At 61.2% G+C, this 18,731-nt stretch overlaps 1 protein-coding gene across 1 annotated transcript in view; it reads left to right on the top strand.

Annotated features, from left to right (window-relative positions):
* CRISPLD2 (cysteine rich secretory protein LCCL domain containing 2) overlaps positions 1-18,731 on the top strand; it is a 77,839-nt gene that overhangs the window by 14,478 nt on the left and 44,630 nt on the right. The window contains exons 2-6 of the mRNA XM_058279636.2: positions 1,974-2,281; positions 8,280-8,398; positions 11,285-11,417; positions 14,973-15,088; positions 17,880-17,980. Coding sequence (XP_058135619.1) covers positions 2,042-2,281; positions 8,280-8,398; positions 11,285-11,417; positions 14,973-15,088; positions 17,880-17,980 — 709 coding nt within the window. The 5' untranslated portion in view covers positions 1,974-2,041. The remainder of the gene's footprint in view (positions 1-1,973; positions 2,282-8,279; positions 8,399-11,284; positions 11,418-14,972; positions 15,089-17,879; positions 17,981-18,731) is intronic.

The following is an 18,731-nucleotide window of genomic DNA, read 5'->3' as shown; positions in this document are numbered from 1 at the left end:
AAGAGTGTTGCTTCGTCCACGATGGGTGTATGGACACACACGGTCCGGCCCTACCTCGTCGCAGGGTCCTCGTCTCAGACCCTGCCCGTGTGTATATGGATAATCAGATGACTTTTAAGAGTTTTAGGTCTACAGAGGACCTGCAGAGAGCAGAGTTCCCACGTGCCCCCCCAGGTTCCCTGTTGGTAACCCCTGACATTGGCGCCGTGGTCTGCCTCGTGTCGCAGTGTCAGTGACGCTTGCTGCTCCCGATGGACCGGTATCGGCCCACTCCTGGTAACTGACGTCCACGGTCGCGTCAGGGCTCACTCCGTGTTGCCCGGGCCGGTGGGCTGGGACAGCGGCCTCATGTCATGGGCCCACCCTCACAGTGTCCTGGCCCCAAGGTGCCCGTGCCCCTGCCCAGCCCTCCCGCCCTGCCCCTGTTCTCATCGTTTTGCTGCAGACCATGTGTGTCCCAAGTGGCTGTGGTCTGTCACCCTGGAAGGGAGTGAGCCCACCGGCCTCCAGGGGGCTTGGCGCCGGGGTGGCGTGGGGGGCAAGGCCAGGCCTTTGGAACCCTCAGGCCTGGGTTTGGGGTGGCCTTGGCTCGTTTCACATCTAAGCCTCAGCTTCCCCATCTGTGAAATGGGCACGACGGGCCATCCTCCCGGGCTGTCGTGAGGCTTGGGAATAAGGTGGCAGCCCACGGGGAAGGTTTCCCAAAGGAATGAGAAAAGGTACGGCAGGAATTTGCCAGGTGACATTCCGGCCTTAAGGAAATGTTAACCTTCATAAAACCAAGGCAGCGTTTTCCTGAAACGCCTTCCGCGGAAGCTGCTTATTAAGAGGCAAAGGGCCTGGGACCTGAGGTCAGGGAAACAACTGGGTCGCACGACCGGGGAGGGTCTTTGCTAAGCCAGTGGCCCGCCGACTCTCACAGGGGAACCCGGAGGCGGCCCTGCCACCGGCGAGACCTTGGGTGGCGCCCGCTGCCCCACGGCCCCAGCAGTCTCCGGGTTAGGGGCCCCGGAACACGCTTTGGGAAGTGCAACTCCAAGGCGGGGAGGCCCAGGCCGCAGTCTTCCTGGGCCGTCCTGCTGTCGGCTTTATCACCCAAGGGTGACCTGGCCCAGTCTGCCAGATTAATCCTAACTGGGCACAGCCAGCCACAGGTGACCATCCAGAGGCGGTCCTGGGCCTCATCACCCACACAAGCCACCAACTTAGCAGCTGAAGGCTGAGCCCGGGCAGTGTCCGTAAGGGGCTCAGGTTGGACAGCGCTGCAGGGGGACGCATGTGGCCGGTTGGCTAATGGGCTCTCCAGGCCGAGGGGAGGGCGGTGCGGAAGCAGCCCTCGGAGGCTCTCTCCTCTTTCCACCGTCACTTTCTCCAAGGATCACATCAGCCATCAAGCCTTGCTCTGTGGGGCACACCATCTCGGGCTGGGAGCCAGACCTTCATGTGACAGTGTGTGACAAGCCAGCGGGAGGCCTGGGAGAGGCGGAACCTGGCCTTCTGCAATGGTGGAAGTGCTTCCGGGGGCTCCTTTTTGGTAAACTGAGTCTCACTTCTTGGGGATCAGTAAGTTTGTTATTGATGTCGGTCCATGCTGAATTCGTCTGTGATGGGAAACCCTTTTGGGGGTGTGTTACCAGACACGGCATAATTCATGCAGTAGACCCACCTGAGGCTTGTAGGAATAGCAATGCTGCTTCAAAATGAGAAGATACGGTCAAAAGAGACCTTGAGTCCAGGAGAAACAGCCCTCTTTGGAACTCTGAACGGCTTGTCTTGCTAGAAGCCCTTAGCTCATGTCCCAGCTCCGTGGCCTCCTGTCTGTGGGCTCGTGGAGGCTTGTGGAGCTCTGTGAGCCTCTGTCTCCGCGTCTGCAAAAGGGGGAGAATAACACCTGCTCTACCTGCAGCTCTAGCCGCCGCAGGAGCTGGCGAATCCTGACTCAACTTCTGCCCCCGTCCTCTGCTTCCTTTCAGAGCTCACCACCGTCCAGTACTGCCCCAGAAGCCAAAGACTTCCCGTCCCCCTCTCCAGGTGTGGAGCCATGAGCCGCGTCCGGGCCGGCGCCATCCCCTGGGGACTGCTCCTTCTTGTCCTCAGTGCCCAGGGCTTCCTGCTGCCCAATGCCACCCACCTGGAGAAGCTGCTCAGCAAGTACCAGCTGGACGAGCCTCACTCCCGGCTCCGGAGGGCCATCCCCGAGGCGGACAAGGAGGAGATCCTCCTGCTGCACAACAAGCTCCGGGGCCAGGTGCAGCCCCCCGCCTCCAACATGGAGTACATGGTGAGCCTGACTTCCGCTGCGAAGGCTGGCGTCGAGGGCTGGGGCTGCGGGGCTGCCCTCTTGGTTTGCTCCCTCAGGCAGTGGGCAATGGCCGGTTCGGGGGCTCTCTGGTCAGAGACACTCGTGAAACTCCCCGTCCAGCGGTGGCCTCTCGCTGCCAGTCCTCCGGGTTACCCCTTTGCCCCTCGACCCAAGGACCCAGACCTTGGCTACTTCCCCCCAGGCTCTCCAGGAGGCTGAGTAGGGTGTGAGGAGAGCCAGGCTTGCAGGTTCCTGTCCCGGCCTGCCACCTCTGGCTGTGTGACCTGGGCATCTCCTTAGCCAGGTGAGACTCGGCTTCCACCTGGAGAATGCCTTCCTCGAGTGGTTGTAGGGTAATGAGCAACTGCGCTCCCTGCTCGGGGACACTCATGCCTGGGCTCCTGTGTCACCACTGTGAGGATGTCAGCTTGGCTGTGGCTCTACCCCTGTGGCCTGGACTTCTTCTCTGAGTGGCCAGGGCAGCTGTGTCCAGAGGGTTGTCTATGGGAAAGGAGGAAGCAGGGATGGGGAGTGGATGGATCCCCCTGGCCCTGGAGAAACCCGGCATGTCAGAGCAGAGGGAAGCAGCCTCCCCAGCCTGGACCCCCAGCCTGCCGCCACTCTCCTAAATCCGGGGGTCCAGCGGGTCATCCACCTGGGTGCCCCGCGGTCGAAAGCCATGCTGACCTCAGAGCTTTCTGCGACGACAGAGAGTCCCACCAGCACGATTGCCACTATCCACACGTGCGACTGTGGCTGTTTAAAATTGCTTATTTACGTGGCCCTTGTCCCAGTAGCTACTATATTAACAGCGCGGCTCTACTGGGCCCAAGAGAAAGTGGTCCCACCCAAAAGTAATCTCCCCTTTTAACTCCCTGTTTCTGTCAGTACCATGTCCCGTATTTTTCCCATTTTGTAGATTTGGAAACTGAGGCCCAAGGTCAAAAACTAGAAGGGAAGAGTCAGATTCAAACCCACGTCTGCCTGGCTCCAGAGCCCGGGCTCTCTACCGACACTCTGTGCTCAATTTCCATCCCCCCTCCCCACCGCCAGGTGCCATGGACTCGTTCTCGTTCTCGTAGCATTCTCCATCCTCTCTTCCCACGCTGTCCCATCCCACCTTGATTAGCAGGGCAGCCTCTGCTCCGGGGAAATGACTGCCCCTCGTCTCTCCTGGCCCGTTCTGAATCCTGCCATCACAGCACGCGTCCTAAAGCTGCTTTCCCATCCAGCTGTTCAGGGCCCCTGATGGTCCCCCATGCCTGAGACGAGCCCGCATGCTCCTTGCCTGCCTGGAAACTTATGTCCCTCCCCGTGCACAGGGGTCTACTCGGTGTCCCCAGAAGGTACTCTGCAGGTGACAGCTGCTGAGCCCTCGTAAATGCTGGGGCCTCCCTGTGCCCCGCCCCTCCCCGTCGCTTTACCCAGCACCCCGCAGCCTCCATCCCAGCTCACGGGCCCTTTTCTCCTGTGGTCCCAGCTGGCACTTTCCACATTGCTGTCTGCTCTGACGTCCGTAGGCCCCGTGGTCGGGGACATCACCCCACGTGCCTGGGAGTCCCTCGTCGCTGCTCGTGTGTGCGCCCACGTTTTTCCGTCACCAACTAAGGGGTGAACGGCTCGTCCATCTGGCAGAGCCCAGAGTGAGGCTGTCCCTTGGAAATCGGTTTTGAAACCCTTTCTTTTCCCTCGAGAAAATTGTCCAGGCCTTTATTCCGAACGGGCCTTTCTAATTTTAGAAGGAAGTGCAGGCACTTTTCCAAAATGCTAATGCACTGGACAGCTGGTTGTAGTCATTTTTAGGGTTAAAATACAGAAAATGAGGGTGGACATCTTGGGGCTTGGGGGCAATGTCCCCTCCTCCCCCATCCTTCCCGGGACTGTGGTTGACGCTGGCGGGAGCCAGATGGGCCAGGGGCTGCCTGGTGGGGACCCACTCCCAGGGCCGGGGGCCAGCCCCTCGTGGCCGCCAGCTGCTCTAGTCGGTTCTTCGGCCTCCTCTGATCCCTGCCCTCGGCCAATGGGGAAGGAGCTAAGGAGCCCTGGGCGGCCTGCCCGGCCCTTGGGATGCCTTTCCTGTATGGCTGGGCAGTGCTGCCCCCTCCCTCCCCAGGCTCCAGGTAGAAGCTTCCTTCCCAGCTGGTGTTTCCGGGCCCCAGGGAGGCAGGTAGCAGCGCTCGGGCTGCTGCACGTGTTTACCTGTCGGCTCCAGGTAGCTTAAAAAGAGTCCATGTCTTTGCAGAGCCCGGGCATGTACCTCTTTGGGGATATAGTTAGGGAGAGTCCAAGAGGCTGTGTGCACACACGCATCTCTGGAACGGGCGCAGGCTCGCCAGCACCTTTAACATGATCGTCGTGTCCCTTTAGCCTGTGTCTCCCCCTTCTGGGAGCTGAGTTGACCTCTTGGTACCAGGTGCTGGGCTGAGCGTCCCCACCCGTGATGAAAGCGGTCAGCAGGGCTGAGCTCTGGGCATCTCTTCCCTATGAACTGCCCGAGAGGGTTGGAGTGTGGCCTCTTATTTGCCATTTACGTTGTCTACAATTTAATCCTGACAGTCATCCCCGGCAATGGAGAGTGTTAACCCCATTTTAAAGATGAGGAAACTGAGGCTCAGAGAGGTTAAAGGTCTGGCACCAATGGCATAGCTATAAATGGTGACGCTTTGGTTCATAGCAGCCCTCTTTGTCCCGAACAGCTGCACCTGGGCGGCACTTGATGAATATTAATAAATATTAATATACGTGGGTGGCTGCTTAATTCTTGTTTGGATTTGTTGCCTGCCTCCCTGTGTCTCCATAGGGCCTCCTCCCCGTGGGTGTCTGGGTGCAATAGTCCTTCCTCGTGTAAGGACGTGGTGAGATTGGGTTTAGGCCGCTCTAACCCAGGACCTTGTGTTACCCAATCCCACCTGCAGAGGCCCCGTTTCCAAGCGAGGCCCCATGGGGCAAGCCCTGGAGTTAGGGGTGAACCTACCTTGTTGGGGTGCACTATTCGACCCCCAGCAGCCGGGGTGTGGAGCCGGCATTTTATTTTCTAAGCAACAGGGTTTTGAGCAGCGAGGGTCTGCCGGTACTTGGAGTCAGCCCGTGGCGTGCGGGGCGGGGACGGGGCAGGGGAGGGGACAGGCCTGGCCGCCCACGGGAGGCGCAGGAAGCGGGCCGGGCGCTAGAAACCCGGGGGCGCCGCTCCCACCCGCCCCTCTCCCCTGCTTTGGTCCTCAAGCCGGGACGCCCACTGCCACGGCCGTGCCGGGGGCCCCTCTGCGGGGGCCGAGCCAGGCAGGATGCCCCGCTTCCCGGCCGCTCCTGCGGGGCCCGAGCGCACGCGCTCTCCTGACTGCTGGGTTTTTGGCCCTGAGTTCCTGCGCACAGACGGGCCTTGCTGGACGGTGCAAGAAGGAAAGGGAGAAAGGGCCGTGGGGGACAGACGAAACGTCCCGTCTGCCCAGACCCAGGGGCTTTGGCTTCAGTCGCTGCAGGCGAGGAGACCCTGCCCCCCTCCTACAGCAGGAATGTCCCTTGGCCGGGGCGCGGGGGTCCTCACGGGGCGCGAAGGCTCCCGCCTCCCCTGGGAACAGGCGGGTCTCTGCCGCGCTCCTCCTGGCTGAGCGCCGCCTTTCTAGGGGCTCCTGGAAGGTTTGTGCAAAGGAAAGGCGCTTACCCGGCCGAGGGGCTGGGCCATCGCTGGCCTTCTCGTCTTCCTGCTGAGTTATTTCAGCGTCTCTCAGGGCTGGACTCGGGGGTCCCTTGGCCTGAATGACCGCCCCCCCCCCACCCCGGGGCAGCTGAGCCTCAGATGTCGTCGGGCGCGTCGGCGTCCTCAGCCCGCTGCCCATCTGCTCTCGGGTCCATCCGAACGACCCTCACTCACAGAAGGTCTTGAAAGACAGCCCCAGCTCAGTGCTGCGGGCAGGGGTGTGGGCAGGGGTGGGGGCAAGGGTGCGGGCAGGGGTGTGGGCAGGGGTGTGGGCAGCGCTGCAGGCAGGGGTGCGGGCAGGGGTGCGGGCAGCACTGCGGGCAGGGGTGGGGGCAGGGGTGGGGACAGGGGTGCAGGCAGGGGTGGGGGCAGGGGTGCAGGCAGCACTGTGGGCAGGGGTGGGGGCAGGGGTGTGGGCAGCGCTGTGGGCAGGGGTGGGGGCAGGGGTGGGAACAGGGGTGCAGGCAGGGATGCAGGCAGGGGTGGGGCAGGGGTGCGGGCAGGGGTGCGGGCAGGGGTGGGGGCAGGGGTGGGGGCAGGGATGCGGGCAGGGGTGCGGGCAGGGGTGGGGGCAGGGGTGCAGGCAGGGATGCAGGCAGGGGTGGGGACAGGGGTGCGGGCAGGGGTGCGGCAGGTTCCTCCACGGTCCCTTCAGAGGGCTTCCGACTGGAAGGTAGATTTTAAAACTCCCAAGAGCCAAGGCCCCCCTCTGAGGTTTCGTGAGCACCGGGCTCTGCAGCAGCCCGCCAGCCCCCTGCTCGGCCCTCGCTGGCTGTGCCGCCTTGGGCAGATCACTTCCCTCTCTGGGTTTATGTTTCCTCATCTGCACAGTGGGGCCAAGAAAAGTCCTTTCCTTCCGGTGGTGTTGGGATGATGCCGTGAGATGACCTGAGAGGTGCTTTGTGATGTCGTGTTATCATTATTGCGAGCTTAGGTACTTCGGGTGGGACTGGCGCTTGGTGACAGCCCGTGGCGCGGGCAGGACCCGCTCAGCAGCCAAGCCGGCTTGTCGAAGTGTCGACTCCTCACTCCCTGGCTGTCTGCCTCAGGCCAGCTGCTTGCCCCCTCTGAGCCGCAAGTTTTTTGCTTTTTAATCTGCAACACTGGAAAAATAAAACACATCTCACGGGCTTGTGGGAATTAAATAAGAAAATGGCACCAACGTGCCTCAGACTTGCAAATGCAGGTGTCCAGATGATGGCAGGTCCGGGGGTAAAAGGCCCAGAGGTGCGCCAGGCACACAGTAGGTGCTCATGAAAGCTAGCCCACTGCCCCCCCTGGCTGGTTCACTGGCTCCTTCCTGCCGACCTGTGTGCGTCCTGGGGAGGCGGGAAGGGCTGGGGGACCCGCTTTCAGGTCCTTTGGCCCGAGCCCCCCGGAGAGGATGGGTGTGCGGGGAGGGGAGCGGGGCCGGGCGGGGGCAGGCGTTCTTGGTGCTGTCGTCGTTGTCGTCTTGTCCCGAAGGTCTTGGAAGCCGAAAGCTCCCCCCGCACGTGCACCGAGGGGCTGCCGGGATGAGGCGCTGCCCACCCCTGGGCCCTGGGCCGCACTCTCACGGGCCTCCATGAGAGCAAGGGGCAGGTCTGTCCACGTGCCGGTGCACAGGTGGGGAAACTGAGGCTCAGAGGGGGTGAAGACGGGCTGGGGTCCATGGCTGCACCCAGGCCTGCCCTCGGAGCCAGGGCCGGCGTCCCGCATCCCTGGCCTAGAAGGAGCATCGTGCCACCCACGTGGACGTGTGGCACTTCTCTTGGACGGAGGGCGGCCTCAGGTGCCTGCAGACCCGGTTCCACCCGTGGGGGCCCCGGGCACAGGCCGTGGCTCCTCCCAGCCTCGCTTTTCATGTCTGCAAAGTGGGGAAAAGGAGGTCTGCCCCGAGGGCCCGCTGTGAGAACGACCCGGAAGGCTGTGTAGGAGCCAGAAGGTTCCAGGCCTGCTAGCAAGAGTCCGTGAGGGCCACCCCTGGGTGTCCACCTCTTCTCCCACGCAGCCTTGTGACGTCACGCTTAGCGGCGCCCTAGGGCGGCATGACCGAGAAAGCAGAAGGGACCTGCCCAGGGGCCCCGGCTCCTGCACGACGGCGCGGGGCTGCGGGTCAGCCTTAGCGTTGGCCCTGCCGGCACCCACGTCCTTCCCTGGCCTGTGCTTCTGACCCGCCCGTTTGGGACCCCAGCCGCGATATGCACGGGACTCGGCGGCAGCGGGGGTGCTGCCCCATTTGGGGCTCTGAGACCCCCGCTTGGCCCTGACCTCCCGGCACCTGCTTTTCTCCCCCCGCAGACCTGGGATTACGAGCTGGAGAGGTCGGCGGCGGCGTGGGCGCACCAGTGCATCTGGGAGCACGGCCCCACGTCTCTGCTCGTGTCCATCGGGCAGAACCTGGCCGTCCACTGGGGCAGGTGAGTGCCCCCCACCCCGTGCTTCCTCGGCTCTGCCCCCATTTGCGAGCCGGCCGCCGTGCAAGCAGCTCCCGTGTGCCGGTATCACGTTTAGCCCTCGCTGTCACCGCTGAGAGGGACCACCCATCCCACGTACCAGTGGGGAAACTGAGGCTTGAGAGGTGTTGGAGGACTTTCGCAGGAACACATATGAGGAAGCGGCAAAATTGGGCTTTGAGCCTGGTGGGCCTGACTCCAGATACTGATTATTGGACTAGGGGGTATAGAGCCTGGGCTTGCCATTCCGTCTCTTCTAGAGAGTTCTGGAGCCCCCGTTGCTGCTGCCAGGAAGGATCTGGCTGGGTGAGCTGGGCAGAGTGGGAATGTTGGCTCTTCTGGTGTGCGCCATCTGCCTTCTCTGCCCCTAGCGTGCCTGGGCTCTGCCAAGCTAGGTCTCTTCCTCTGGGGACGGTGTCCCTCCCCTTCCCCTTGGGAACGCCTCTCAACGTCCCAGACTTCCTGCCCCCTTAGCCAGAGGAGGCACTTGACGGTGGCTGTCAGATGTCACGACCTGCCCTGCCCCCAAGTAACATGAGCTGCTCCCTGGACAGGGACCTGCCCCCAAGGAGGCTGGAGGTGGCTCCTCCCCGGGGGCTGAGGGCTGCTTTCATCTGAGGACGTGGAGAAAGGGCTTTGCCCCAGCCGGGATAAGGACTTAACGGCCAGCGGAAAGCTGGAGCTGAAGCCCTTCAGGTACCCGACCTGGCGGTCCGTCAGGACGTACGTAGCTGCAATCGTTTTGCCCTATTTGCGGAAAAGCTGGACTCGATTTTAAACATTCTCTCAAAATATGGGTTAGGGTTTGCTTTGCTTCAAACCCAGCTCTCCTCCAGCCTTTTAAGGTCTGGAATTTAACTGGCCACGAGCAGCGTGCTTAGCTGCAGAGCCACGTGTTCTCAGGACAAACCTGGGCAGGTGTTACGGCGGCGCTAAGTGCTGTGACTGCTTGGCAGCGAATCAATACGCTGTTTTCTCTTCTGTGAACTTTGCTTTTTAAGAAAGCGGTCTTACGACGATAACATTAAAGGAAAATGTCTGAAGGGGGAAAAAACCCATAATTCCACCACCCTGGTTCAGCTCTTCTCATTTTTCTGGGTTCTTTGTAGCACTGGGCTGTGTGCCGACATATTTTTACAGAGTTGTAACCGTAGCTTGGACAGATTTTAATTTTTTCCCCTTCTCATCCATTAGTAAGCATTTTTTTCTGTTACATAGTTGCCCTGATGATCGTTTTATAAAGGAGACTAGTGGCCTATCAGGATGACGGAGTGGAGATCCAGTCCACTCGCAGGGCTGGTTTTGTTGCGCACCTGGATTTTTCATTAGGATAACTTTGAGGGGTGGGATTGGTGGGTTAAAGGGCGTGAAGATTTCTTCCCGGTTCGAGGCACATTGCGCCCTGCTTCCCAAAGCGCTCCTGCGCCTGCGCCCACTAACTGCCCCGGCACCGGTTGTGTCGGGAGGCTGCGGCGGGGCTTGCGGCAGGGCGTGTGGCGGGGGCTTGCGGCAGCTGCGCGTGCCTCTTCGCCTCTTTGCCCAGCTGGCCCGGGAAGAGAGGGCGCTTCCGAGCAGCCGCAGCCGCTCCGGTGCCAGCAGTAATTGTTACAAGACCTCTAACTGCCTCGCTGGCCACACGCCGGAGGGCCGTGCCCCCGCGCTTCGCCTCTGTATCGAAACCACTCTGTTTACACTTGCTGGCTGCAGCCGGGCCTGCGTTTGCATCCCGTTTGTTTCCTTTCCTGTGATAATAATTGCTGGTGCCAGCCCGGCAGACGGGCCAAGCGAGGGTGGCTGGGGGGCCTCCCCAAAAGCATCCTGGGGACAGAGGAGATGTGGCGGCCACTGCCCCTGAGCGCCTGCCAGCCCCCCAGGTCTCCTCTGCCAGGCTGCTAAGGCAGATGGCATGCCGGGGGCTCACGTGACCCCGGGGATTTATCGGCCCACCTTTCGGAGGCTGGGAGGCTGGTGCCCCCCGCTTCCCCGGGGCCGTCGGCCTGCCGCGGTCCTTGGGGTGCCTGGGCCGTGGCGGTGTCCTGTGCTTTCTCTCCCGCCTTCCACTGACTTCCTTCTCGGCTGCGCCCCGTGGCTCCTCTCTGTGTCTCAGTAGCTTCTGCCCACGAGGGGCGCCGTAGCCTGGACGGGGAGCCGTGGCCGCGCCTTAAGCCAGACCCCGTGTTCCGTGGGCTCGCACCAGGGATGCCGTTGGGACCAAGGACCTGGCTAAACTGGGGGGTAGTCAATCCCCTGCACTTGAGGGGTCCCGGAGAGAAAATCTCAACAGGTGCTTCTTAAGCACTGCCCCCCGACTGCACAGCGCTGCCTCCCGGGGCTTCCGGGGCCTCGAGGGGGTCCGTGGCTCCCCCGAGCACCCGAGGGACGGAGCCAGGTACGACCTCACAGAGACGGCGGCGGGCACGCTCCGCCTGGCCCGTCGCCAGTGCTTCCCATCTTCAGACTCGCCCTGTCGCCACTGTGGCCAGTGTCTGCTTCGCCTTTTCAGTCACTTACTTAATGGCTTTCTCTAAATCGCCTTTAAAGGACCCACGTCTTAAACCAAGTGTGCCTGACACACGGGGTTATAACCTGAGCCCTGACACTCGGGGTTAGAACCTGAGCCCCGACACTGGGGTATCTCGGCTGCCTGTCCGTGTCCAAACGTGCAGCAAAATAAACCCGGAATGATGAAAACAAGAGACGTTCCTCGGGGACCAGCAAACAGTCTCTGGGGAGACGGTTCTGGAGCCCAGCGGCTCGTGGGGCATCAGGTGATCCGCTCGCCGCCCCTTGAGTGGGTGCTGGGTGGGGGTTGGGGGACGGGTGGCATGCGCGGTGTGACTGTCCCTGCAGGTACCGCTCGCCGGGATCCCACGTGCAGTCCTGGTACGACGAGGTGAAGGACTACACCTACCCCTACCCCCACGAGTGCAACCCCTGGTGTCCAGAGAGGTGCTCCGGGGCCATGTGCACCCACTACACACAGGTGAGGCTCGGCCCGGCGCCCCGACCCCGCCGCCCACCCGAAAGCCGCGTGGTCACCGCTGGGCCCGGGAGAGCCTGTGCCGGCGCTCCCTCACTCGGTTCTTTACGTTGGTGCGACTCAGAGCACAGCCGGGGCCGAGCGGCCCCAGGAAGAGAGGGCCAGGAAGTGGGAGTGAGCGCCGGAAACTTCCTCCTGCGGCGCGTTCGTGGTGTGTGGTCCTTCAGTTGTCGTGTTTGTTTTTACAAATCTGCAGGGGTCAAGGGAAGAAGTCTGGCCCTTCTCCCCTTCCCAGACAAGTCGAGAAACACTGCTTTAAGTCAATTCACTTTTTTCCCCCTCCTCTGAGATGGCTTCCTCTTGTCTGCTCGTTGCCTGCCGTCTTCTTTAGGAGGCACCCGGGTGGGAGCTGCTGTGTGGGAGGCAGGCACTCAACTGCCCGAGCCACATCTGCTCCCTCAATTCACTTTTTTTTTTTTTTAAGATTGATTTTATTTATTTCTCCCCACCCCCTTGTTGTTAGCACTTTCTGTGTGCCATGTCTTTAGGAGGCAATGGAACTGGACCCGGAACCTCTGATGTGTCGGGGAGGTGCCTAATGGCTTGAGCCACCTCTGTTCCCTGCTTTGTTGTGTCTCTCATTATGTTTTTCTTTCTGTGTCTCTTGTTGCGTTAGCTTGTTGTATCAACTTGCTGTGCCTGCCAGTGGTGCCAACTCCCTGTGTTCCTCAGGAGGCGCTGGGAACTGCGTCACGTACCTCCCGCGTAGGGAGGGATCTCAGTCGCCTGAGCCACATCCGCTTCCCTCAACTCACTTTTATTAAGAAGAGATTTATTTATGTATTTATCCAACTCCCCCCATTGTTTATTGTGCTTGCTGTCTGCTCTCTGTGCCCATTTGCTGTGTCTGCTTGTCTTCTCATAAGGTGGCTCTGAGAACTGATCCTGGGACCTTCTGGAGTGGCAGAGAGGTGTTCCATCTCTTGTGCCACCTCAGCTCCCTGGTCTGCTGCATCTTATTGTCTCTCCTCTGTGTCTCTTTTTGTTGTGTCGTCTTGCTGGGTCAGCTCTCTGTGTGGGCCAGCACTCTGCATGGACCGGCTTGCCTCACCAGGAGGCCCCGGGAATCGAACCCTGGACCTCCTATATGGTAGACGGGAGCCCAACCGCTTGAGCCAAATCCGCTTCCCTCCACTCGCTTTTAAACTTCAAAAAATGTCCTTGAAAAGGAAATTTTGTATCAGTTCCATAAAGGGCAAACCAATAGGGCTTGCTAGAAAGAAAAGTCTAATAAAAACAAAGCCAGGCTCAGCGTCGCTGGTTCCTGCTGCCTCCAGGACCTCTTAGCCTACCTCCTGTCTCACTGTCAACAAAGCCGCTCAGCCGCGGCTCGAGAGGCGCTCGACAGGAGTGGGACCAAGCAGAGGCTCCCCTGGGCGGGGCGGGCAGGACTGCGGCGCCTGGGAAGGGAGGCCTCTCGCCCTCCGTGTTGGCTAAGCCCTCCCAGGACCCCTGGGACCCTGCGTGTGCCCTCCCTTTGCCAGGGCCAGAGCCTCCCCGGGGGAGAAGGGACAGACAGAATCCTGGGGACATCAAGGACTGAGCCAGGAGGTAGCCGGGTCCCCCAGGCCAGACCTGGAGCAATGTTCTGGGGCCTCGACAGCAGGGGCTGGCTGCTTTGTCCCGGGTGTCCCTCTGTCCCCCCGTCCATGTGCCTCTCCTGCTGCCAGGCACCTGCTCGGCCTCCCTTCCGGCCGCTCTCCACCTTGGCTGCCCCTTGGCTCACCTGGGGGGCATTTAAAGGGGCCAGGGCAGCTGCTGCCCGGGCCAGCCGAGTCAGGCTTACTGGGCGGGGGGGAGCGGGCGCCAGCTTTAAACGCCCCCATTGGCTGAGGACCACAGTGACCCCCAGGGCGGCGGCCACCTCCTGGCCTTGCCCCCCCTCCCCCAGCCCGTCCCTCCGGGTCTCCCAGCCGCATCTACCTCCCTATCAGCCAGCGGAGCGGAGGGCACCACGCACGTGGCTCAGCTGCGCTGCTGGGGCCGCGGACTGGTGACGTCACAGGCCACAGAGGCTGTCCCGGGCGGGGCTGCGGGATGACGGCCACAGACTCCTTCTAGCCCTTGGAAAAGGCAGGGAAAGAAAGCAGAAGACATTTTTAAGGCGATGTTTTGCAACCATCCTCTGCTCGTTTGCTCTTCAGCGGGTTCTGGAGGGACTGTTGCCACTGCTTCAGCTCTCTGGGCCTCAGTTTCCCCCTCTGTAAAATGGGACCAAGGTGACAGGTGAATTCCTACCCCTTTCCTGTGTTAAAACAACTTGCTTTTTCAAAGATTTACTTATTTATTTCTCCCCCTATTGTCTGCTCTCTGTGTCCACTTGCTGTGTGTTCTTCTGTGCCTGCTTGTCTTCTCATTAGGCAGCTCCGGGAACCGATCCTGGGACCTTCTGGAGTGGGAGAGAGGCAATCATTCTGTTGTGCCACCTCAGCATCCTGGTCTGCTGTGTCTCTTATTGTCTCTCCTCTGTGTCTCTTTTTGTTGCATCGCCTTGCTGCGTCAGCTTTCCGCGTGGGCCAGCATGCCTGTGCGGGGCAGCACTCTGCATGGGCCAACTTGCCTTCAGCAGGAGGCCCTGGGTATCGAACCCCAGACCTCCTATTTGGTAGATGGGAGCCCAATTGCTTGAGCCACATCCGCTTCCCTACAGCTTTCCAAAGTAGTAGGTTAGATCAGCATCCCCTGGTGGGTTTTCCTAAAAATGTCAGCCCATTTCATCTCGTCTTTCACACCAGAGCCGACCATAGCGAAATGCTGGGTTTGGCCCTTTTCAGCGGCCCCCAACCCCTCCCTCCGGCTCTGCTTGACCTCCTGCCCCAGCATCAAGCTCCCTGTGAGAAGCTCCCCCAGCACCACGCGATGTGCTGAGTGTTTCCTGAGCTTGATCTTAGCGGGTTCCCTTTCACAACCGCCCTTGTCAGGCGAGCATCACGGGGAAGGCAAATAACCAGCCGAAGGTCCCACGCCCAGTGGGCAGCAGTGCTGGGGTTCGGGCCGGCCGTGTCCGGCCAGGAGCTGGGCCTCCTTCCCTGGCACGCCTCCTGTTTGCTCGTGGAGGCTGATACGGCAGGAGTGGGGAGGGTCGCAGAGAATGCTTGGACATCTCAGGTAGCGCCTCCCCCATTTCACAGCTCAGAGAGGGACCTGACTTGTCCCACGCAGCACAGCGAGCTAGCAGTGAAACCAGGGCACGAAAGAACTCTTGGGTTCCCAGGTGCAGTGCCAGTGTCTCCTAACCGGCCGACTCGATCGAGGGCAGCTGAAAGGACAAGTGATTTTAATCCCGGAGGAGTGGGTTGGTCGTGGTGGTTCTGGCAACGGCAGCTCTTGAGGGATGTTGCAGAGAGCACGAGGACCAGGAGCACAGGCTCAGCTGCCCGAGGCGTGTTCCGTCAGCACAGCCCCTCAGAGGGCCAGCCAGGTCCTCCCGTCCTGTGGTGGCTGTCACCTTGTTGTGGCTTGCCCCTTGCGCTCTGACACACGGTCTTGTCTTTTCAGATAGTTTGGGCCACCACCAATAAGGTCGGCTGTGCCGTGAACACCTGCCGGAGGATGAACGTCTGGGGAGACGTCTGGGAGAACGCAGTCTACCTCGTCTGCAATTACTCACCCAAGTGAGAACAAGGCGATGGGCTTGTATGGGTTGGGATGTGTGTGTGGGTTGGGACGTATTTGCTTGCCACGGAGGGCCCAACTAAACTGCCTTCCAGTGAAGTCTCTTTGTTCTCTCTCATAACAAAGAGTCTAGAGGAGGGTGCCCCCATGTTATCATAATAGCTCAGCAGTGTCAACGAAATCATAGGCCCTTTCTATGTTCCTGCTGTAACATCCCTCCTCATGGTGCCAATATGGCTGCAGAGCTCCAAACATTGTGTCCTCCCAAGCAGAAGGAAGGTGGACTGTAGAAAAGGGCTCTTTTCATAAGCCTTTCTCACCTGGGCACACTTTCCCCTTATGTTGGGGCCAGAACTAGACCCATTACAGACAAGGGGCAACGTGATCACCCCACTTGGCTTTGACCAAGAGACTTGCCACCTAAACCAAGTCAGAAGCTGAAACCAGCAGGCTGACCATAATGGTCTTTGTCTTTTCCCTGAAAACATGCGGCAGAGAACCTCCTAGAAAACGCGTTTTCATGCTAGGCTTGCTTCTTTTTTTTATTTTATTTTTTTGTTTTTTTAAAAAGATTTATTTATTTATTTATTTATCTCTCCCTCACCCCGGTTGTCTGTTCTGTGTCTATTTGCTGCGTCTTCTTTGTCCGCTTCTGTTGTTGTCAGCGGCACAGGAATCTGTGTTTCTCTTTGTTGCGTCATCTTGCTGCGTCAGCTCTCCGTGTGGGTGGCGCCATTCCTGGGCAGGCTGCACTTTCTTTCACGCTGGGCGGCTCTCCTTACAGGGCGCATTCCTTGTATGTGGGGCCCCCCTACATGGGGGATACCCGTGTGGCACAGCACTCCTTGCACACATCAGCACTGCGCGTGAACCAGCTCCACACGGGTCAGGAGGCCCTGGGTTCGAACTCTGAACCTCCCATGTGGTAGGCGGATGCCCTATCCATTGAGCCAAGTCCGCTTCCCCCAGCCTCTTTCTTAAAGAGGAAAGGGTGGGACCACCAGGCTGTGCAGGGGCTGGACCAGGCCCCGGGTGGGGGGAGCTGCCTTGAGGGGGCTCGGGGGCAGGTGCCTGGGCTCAGGTCCTTTAGGGCTCCCCCTCTGACCAGGAGCCTTCGCTCCTTGATGACCCAGCCCCTGTGGGGGGGATGGGGCGGTGCCCACTTCATGGGGCTGTTTGAGGAGCAAGGAGCACGCCCGTCTGTTAGGGCCTGGCACACAGCCGGCGCTCAATAAAGGCTAACCACGGGTATTGTTTTCCCAGGGGAGCAGAGGGGTGGTCCATCTAGGAGGAAATTCAGAACCCTAGATGTGAAGGAGAACTTGGCTGGGGGGGGGGGTAGATTTACCCACTGGGGGACCCAAACAGTCTGAAGAAATCCACTGAGCCCGGCGCCGGGACCCCCTGGCGAGCCCCGGGCCAGCCTGTAAACCTGAGCCGAGGTTGGCGCAGGAGGGGTTTTGTAGCGTGTTATTTTGCCAGCCAAGCTGTGGGAAGGTGAAAATGCCCGGTTTGAAGAAGGTCGTTTTTTATTTTCCAGTGGGCCTGCGGTGGGGGTGCGCTGCCGAGGAGAGCGGCACCTGCCAGTGCGCGGACTACCCCCTCCGGCTCCTCCCCACCCACCATCCTGGGGCTGGCACCCACGCACCCCATCGAGACGGTGCATGGAACAGAGTGTGTTTTCTGCCCTCTGTCTTCCAGCCAGTAGCCTCCCTGCAACGCTGTCAGAAAACGGCGCCCAGACAAGTTTATTTATTTGGCCAGAACTCACATAGTGTTTGGCCTTTACCAGGCACTGGTCTAAGCCTTCCCATGTTGTGACTCGTTTAATCCTCCCTGCCAGCCGGTGACCAGGTCCGATGGTCTTCCCGTTTTACAGAAAGAAGTGGGGCTCAGCTGGCTGAGCTGGGGTTCCACTCGGAGCATCGGCTCTTCCTGCCTGAGCGGCAAGGAGGCTGGCGTCCTGCTGGGCCCAGCAGCGGGGCCCAGGGCCTCTTCAGTGAATGAACAAGTAGCTGGATAGACAACCGTAAAGGAAGTTTCTAGAATGACTCATAGGGACTGGTCCCCAGTCACTTGTGGCACCAGCTCGTGCTTCCGAAGGCCCCGGCGCTGCAGAAAGGGCTTGGGAATCCCACCTGACACTTGCTTCTGGGCTTGGGAGAAATCGATGGAGCAGCCTCAGCTTCTCCTACCCTGGGAACTGCAGAGGGAGGTGCTGGCAGCCGAGACGCATGGCGTGACCTTGTCCCAGCCCCCAGAGCAGAGTAGTCTAAGGCTCTGAGCCCGTCAGCCTGGGTTCAAATCCTACCCATGCCCCATTCACTAGCTGTGTGACCTTGGACAAGCCGCTTCACCTCTCTGTGCCTGTTTCCTCCTATGCCAAAGCAGAGAGGATTCCAGCCCTGCCCTCCGTCCCTGCTGTGTGGTGAGGCCTCGGGCGCTGGTTGCTCTCCCTGCTCCTCTCTGCAGCACTCTGACGTGCACCCATTTGAGAAGCGGCTCAGAAGGGACCCTGCCAGCTTTTCTGTGCAAAGGCTTTGGGCTTGGGAGGGGCCGAGGGGCTTCTGGGGGCCACGGCGCTCCGTTGCCACGGGGTGAGGGCCCCAAGGAGGCTCCTCGTGGCCCCCACGGTTGGCCACGATTCTCCTGGGAGCCTCCAGGGTCTGCGAGTCCAGGAGGGCCCCTTATGTGGCCCACGCGTCCCTGACGGTGGGGCCTCTGCTCCGGGGCGCGGGGGGGCCGGGAAGCGGGCGGCGCCCCTGACGCGTGTTCCTGCTCCGTCCGCAGGGGGAACTGGATTGGGGAAGCCCCCTACAAGACCGGCCGGCCCTGCTCCGAGTGCCCCCCCAGCTACGGCGGCGGCTGCAGGAACAACCTGTGCTACCGAGGTAGGCGTGGCCCCAACGCCTGCGGGAGTGGGCTCTCCCCGCGGCCTCCGGGGCACGGGCTGATGGGACTCAGACAGGGTACGAGGCGTCCAGCCCCGCCCCTGCTGCCTCCCCCTGCCCCCCGCTGCCCCCCACTGCCCCCCACTGCCTTCCTCTCCTCCCCCTGCCTCCCCTCCCTCTCTCTACCCCCCACTGCCCCCCACTACCTCCCCCTGCCCCCTGCTGCCCCCACTGCCCCCCACTGCCTTCCTCTCCTCCCCCTGCCTCCCCTCCCTCTCTCTACCCCCCACTGCCCCCCACTACCTCCCCCTGCCCCCCGCTGCCTACCCCTGCCTCCCACTGCCCCCCACAGCCCCCCATTGCCTCCCTTGCCTCTCCTTGCCCCCACGGCCCCCCACTGCCCCCCATTGCCTCCACCTGCCTCCCCCTCCCCCCACTGCCTCCCCCTGCCCCCCACTGCTCCCCATTGTCCCCCATTGCCTCCCCCTGCCTCCCCTGCCTCCCCTTGCCTCCCCCTGCCTCCCTCTGCCTCCCCCAGCCTCCCCGCGCCCCCCCCCCCCCCCCCGCCGAGCAGGGCCAGCACAGAAAGCCTCGGCCCCAGGCACCTCAGCTCTGCTGACCCTGGGCCAGGCCGAGCTCCCCGGGTGCAGGTCGCAGCTGCCGGGACCAGGCCGGGCTGGTTTGCAGACAGACTTTGCAGACAGAGCACGGCGTGGCTGGGACGCTGGGGTCCTGGGGCGCCCCCTCCACG

This window comes from Dasypus novemcinctus, chromosome 18, assembly GCF_030445035.2.
Source record: "Dasypus novemcinctus isolate mDasNov1 chromosome 18, mDasNov1.1.hap2, whole genome shotgun sequence".
Taxonomy (NCBI): Eukaryota; Metazoa; Chordata; class Mammalia; order Cingulata; family Dasypodidae; genus Dasypus; species Dasypus novemcinctus.
Note: the sequence above shows the minus strand (reverse complement) of the source record. Positions and strands in the feature narration are given on the sequence as shown.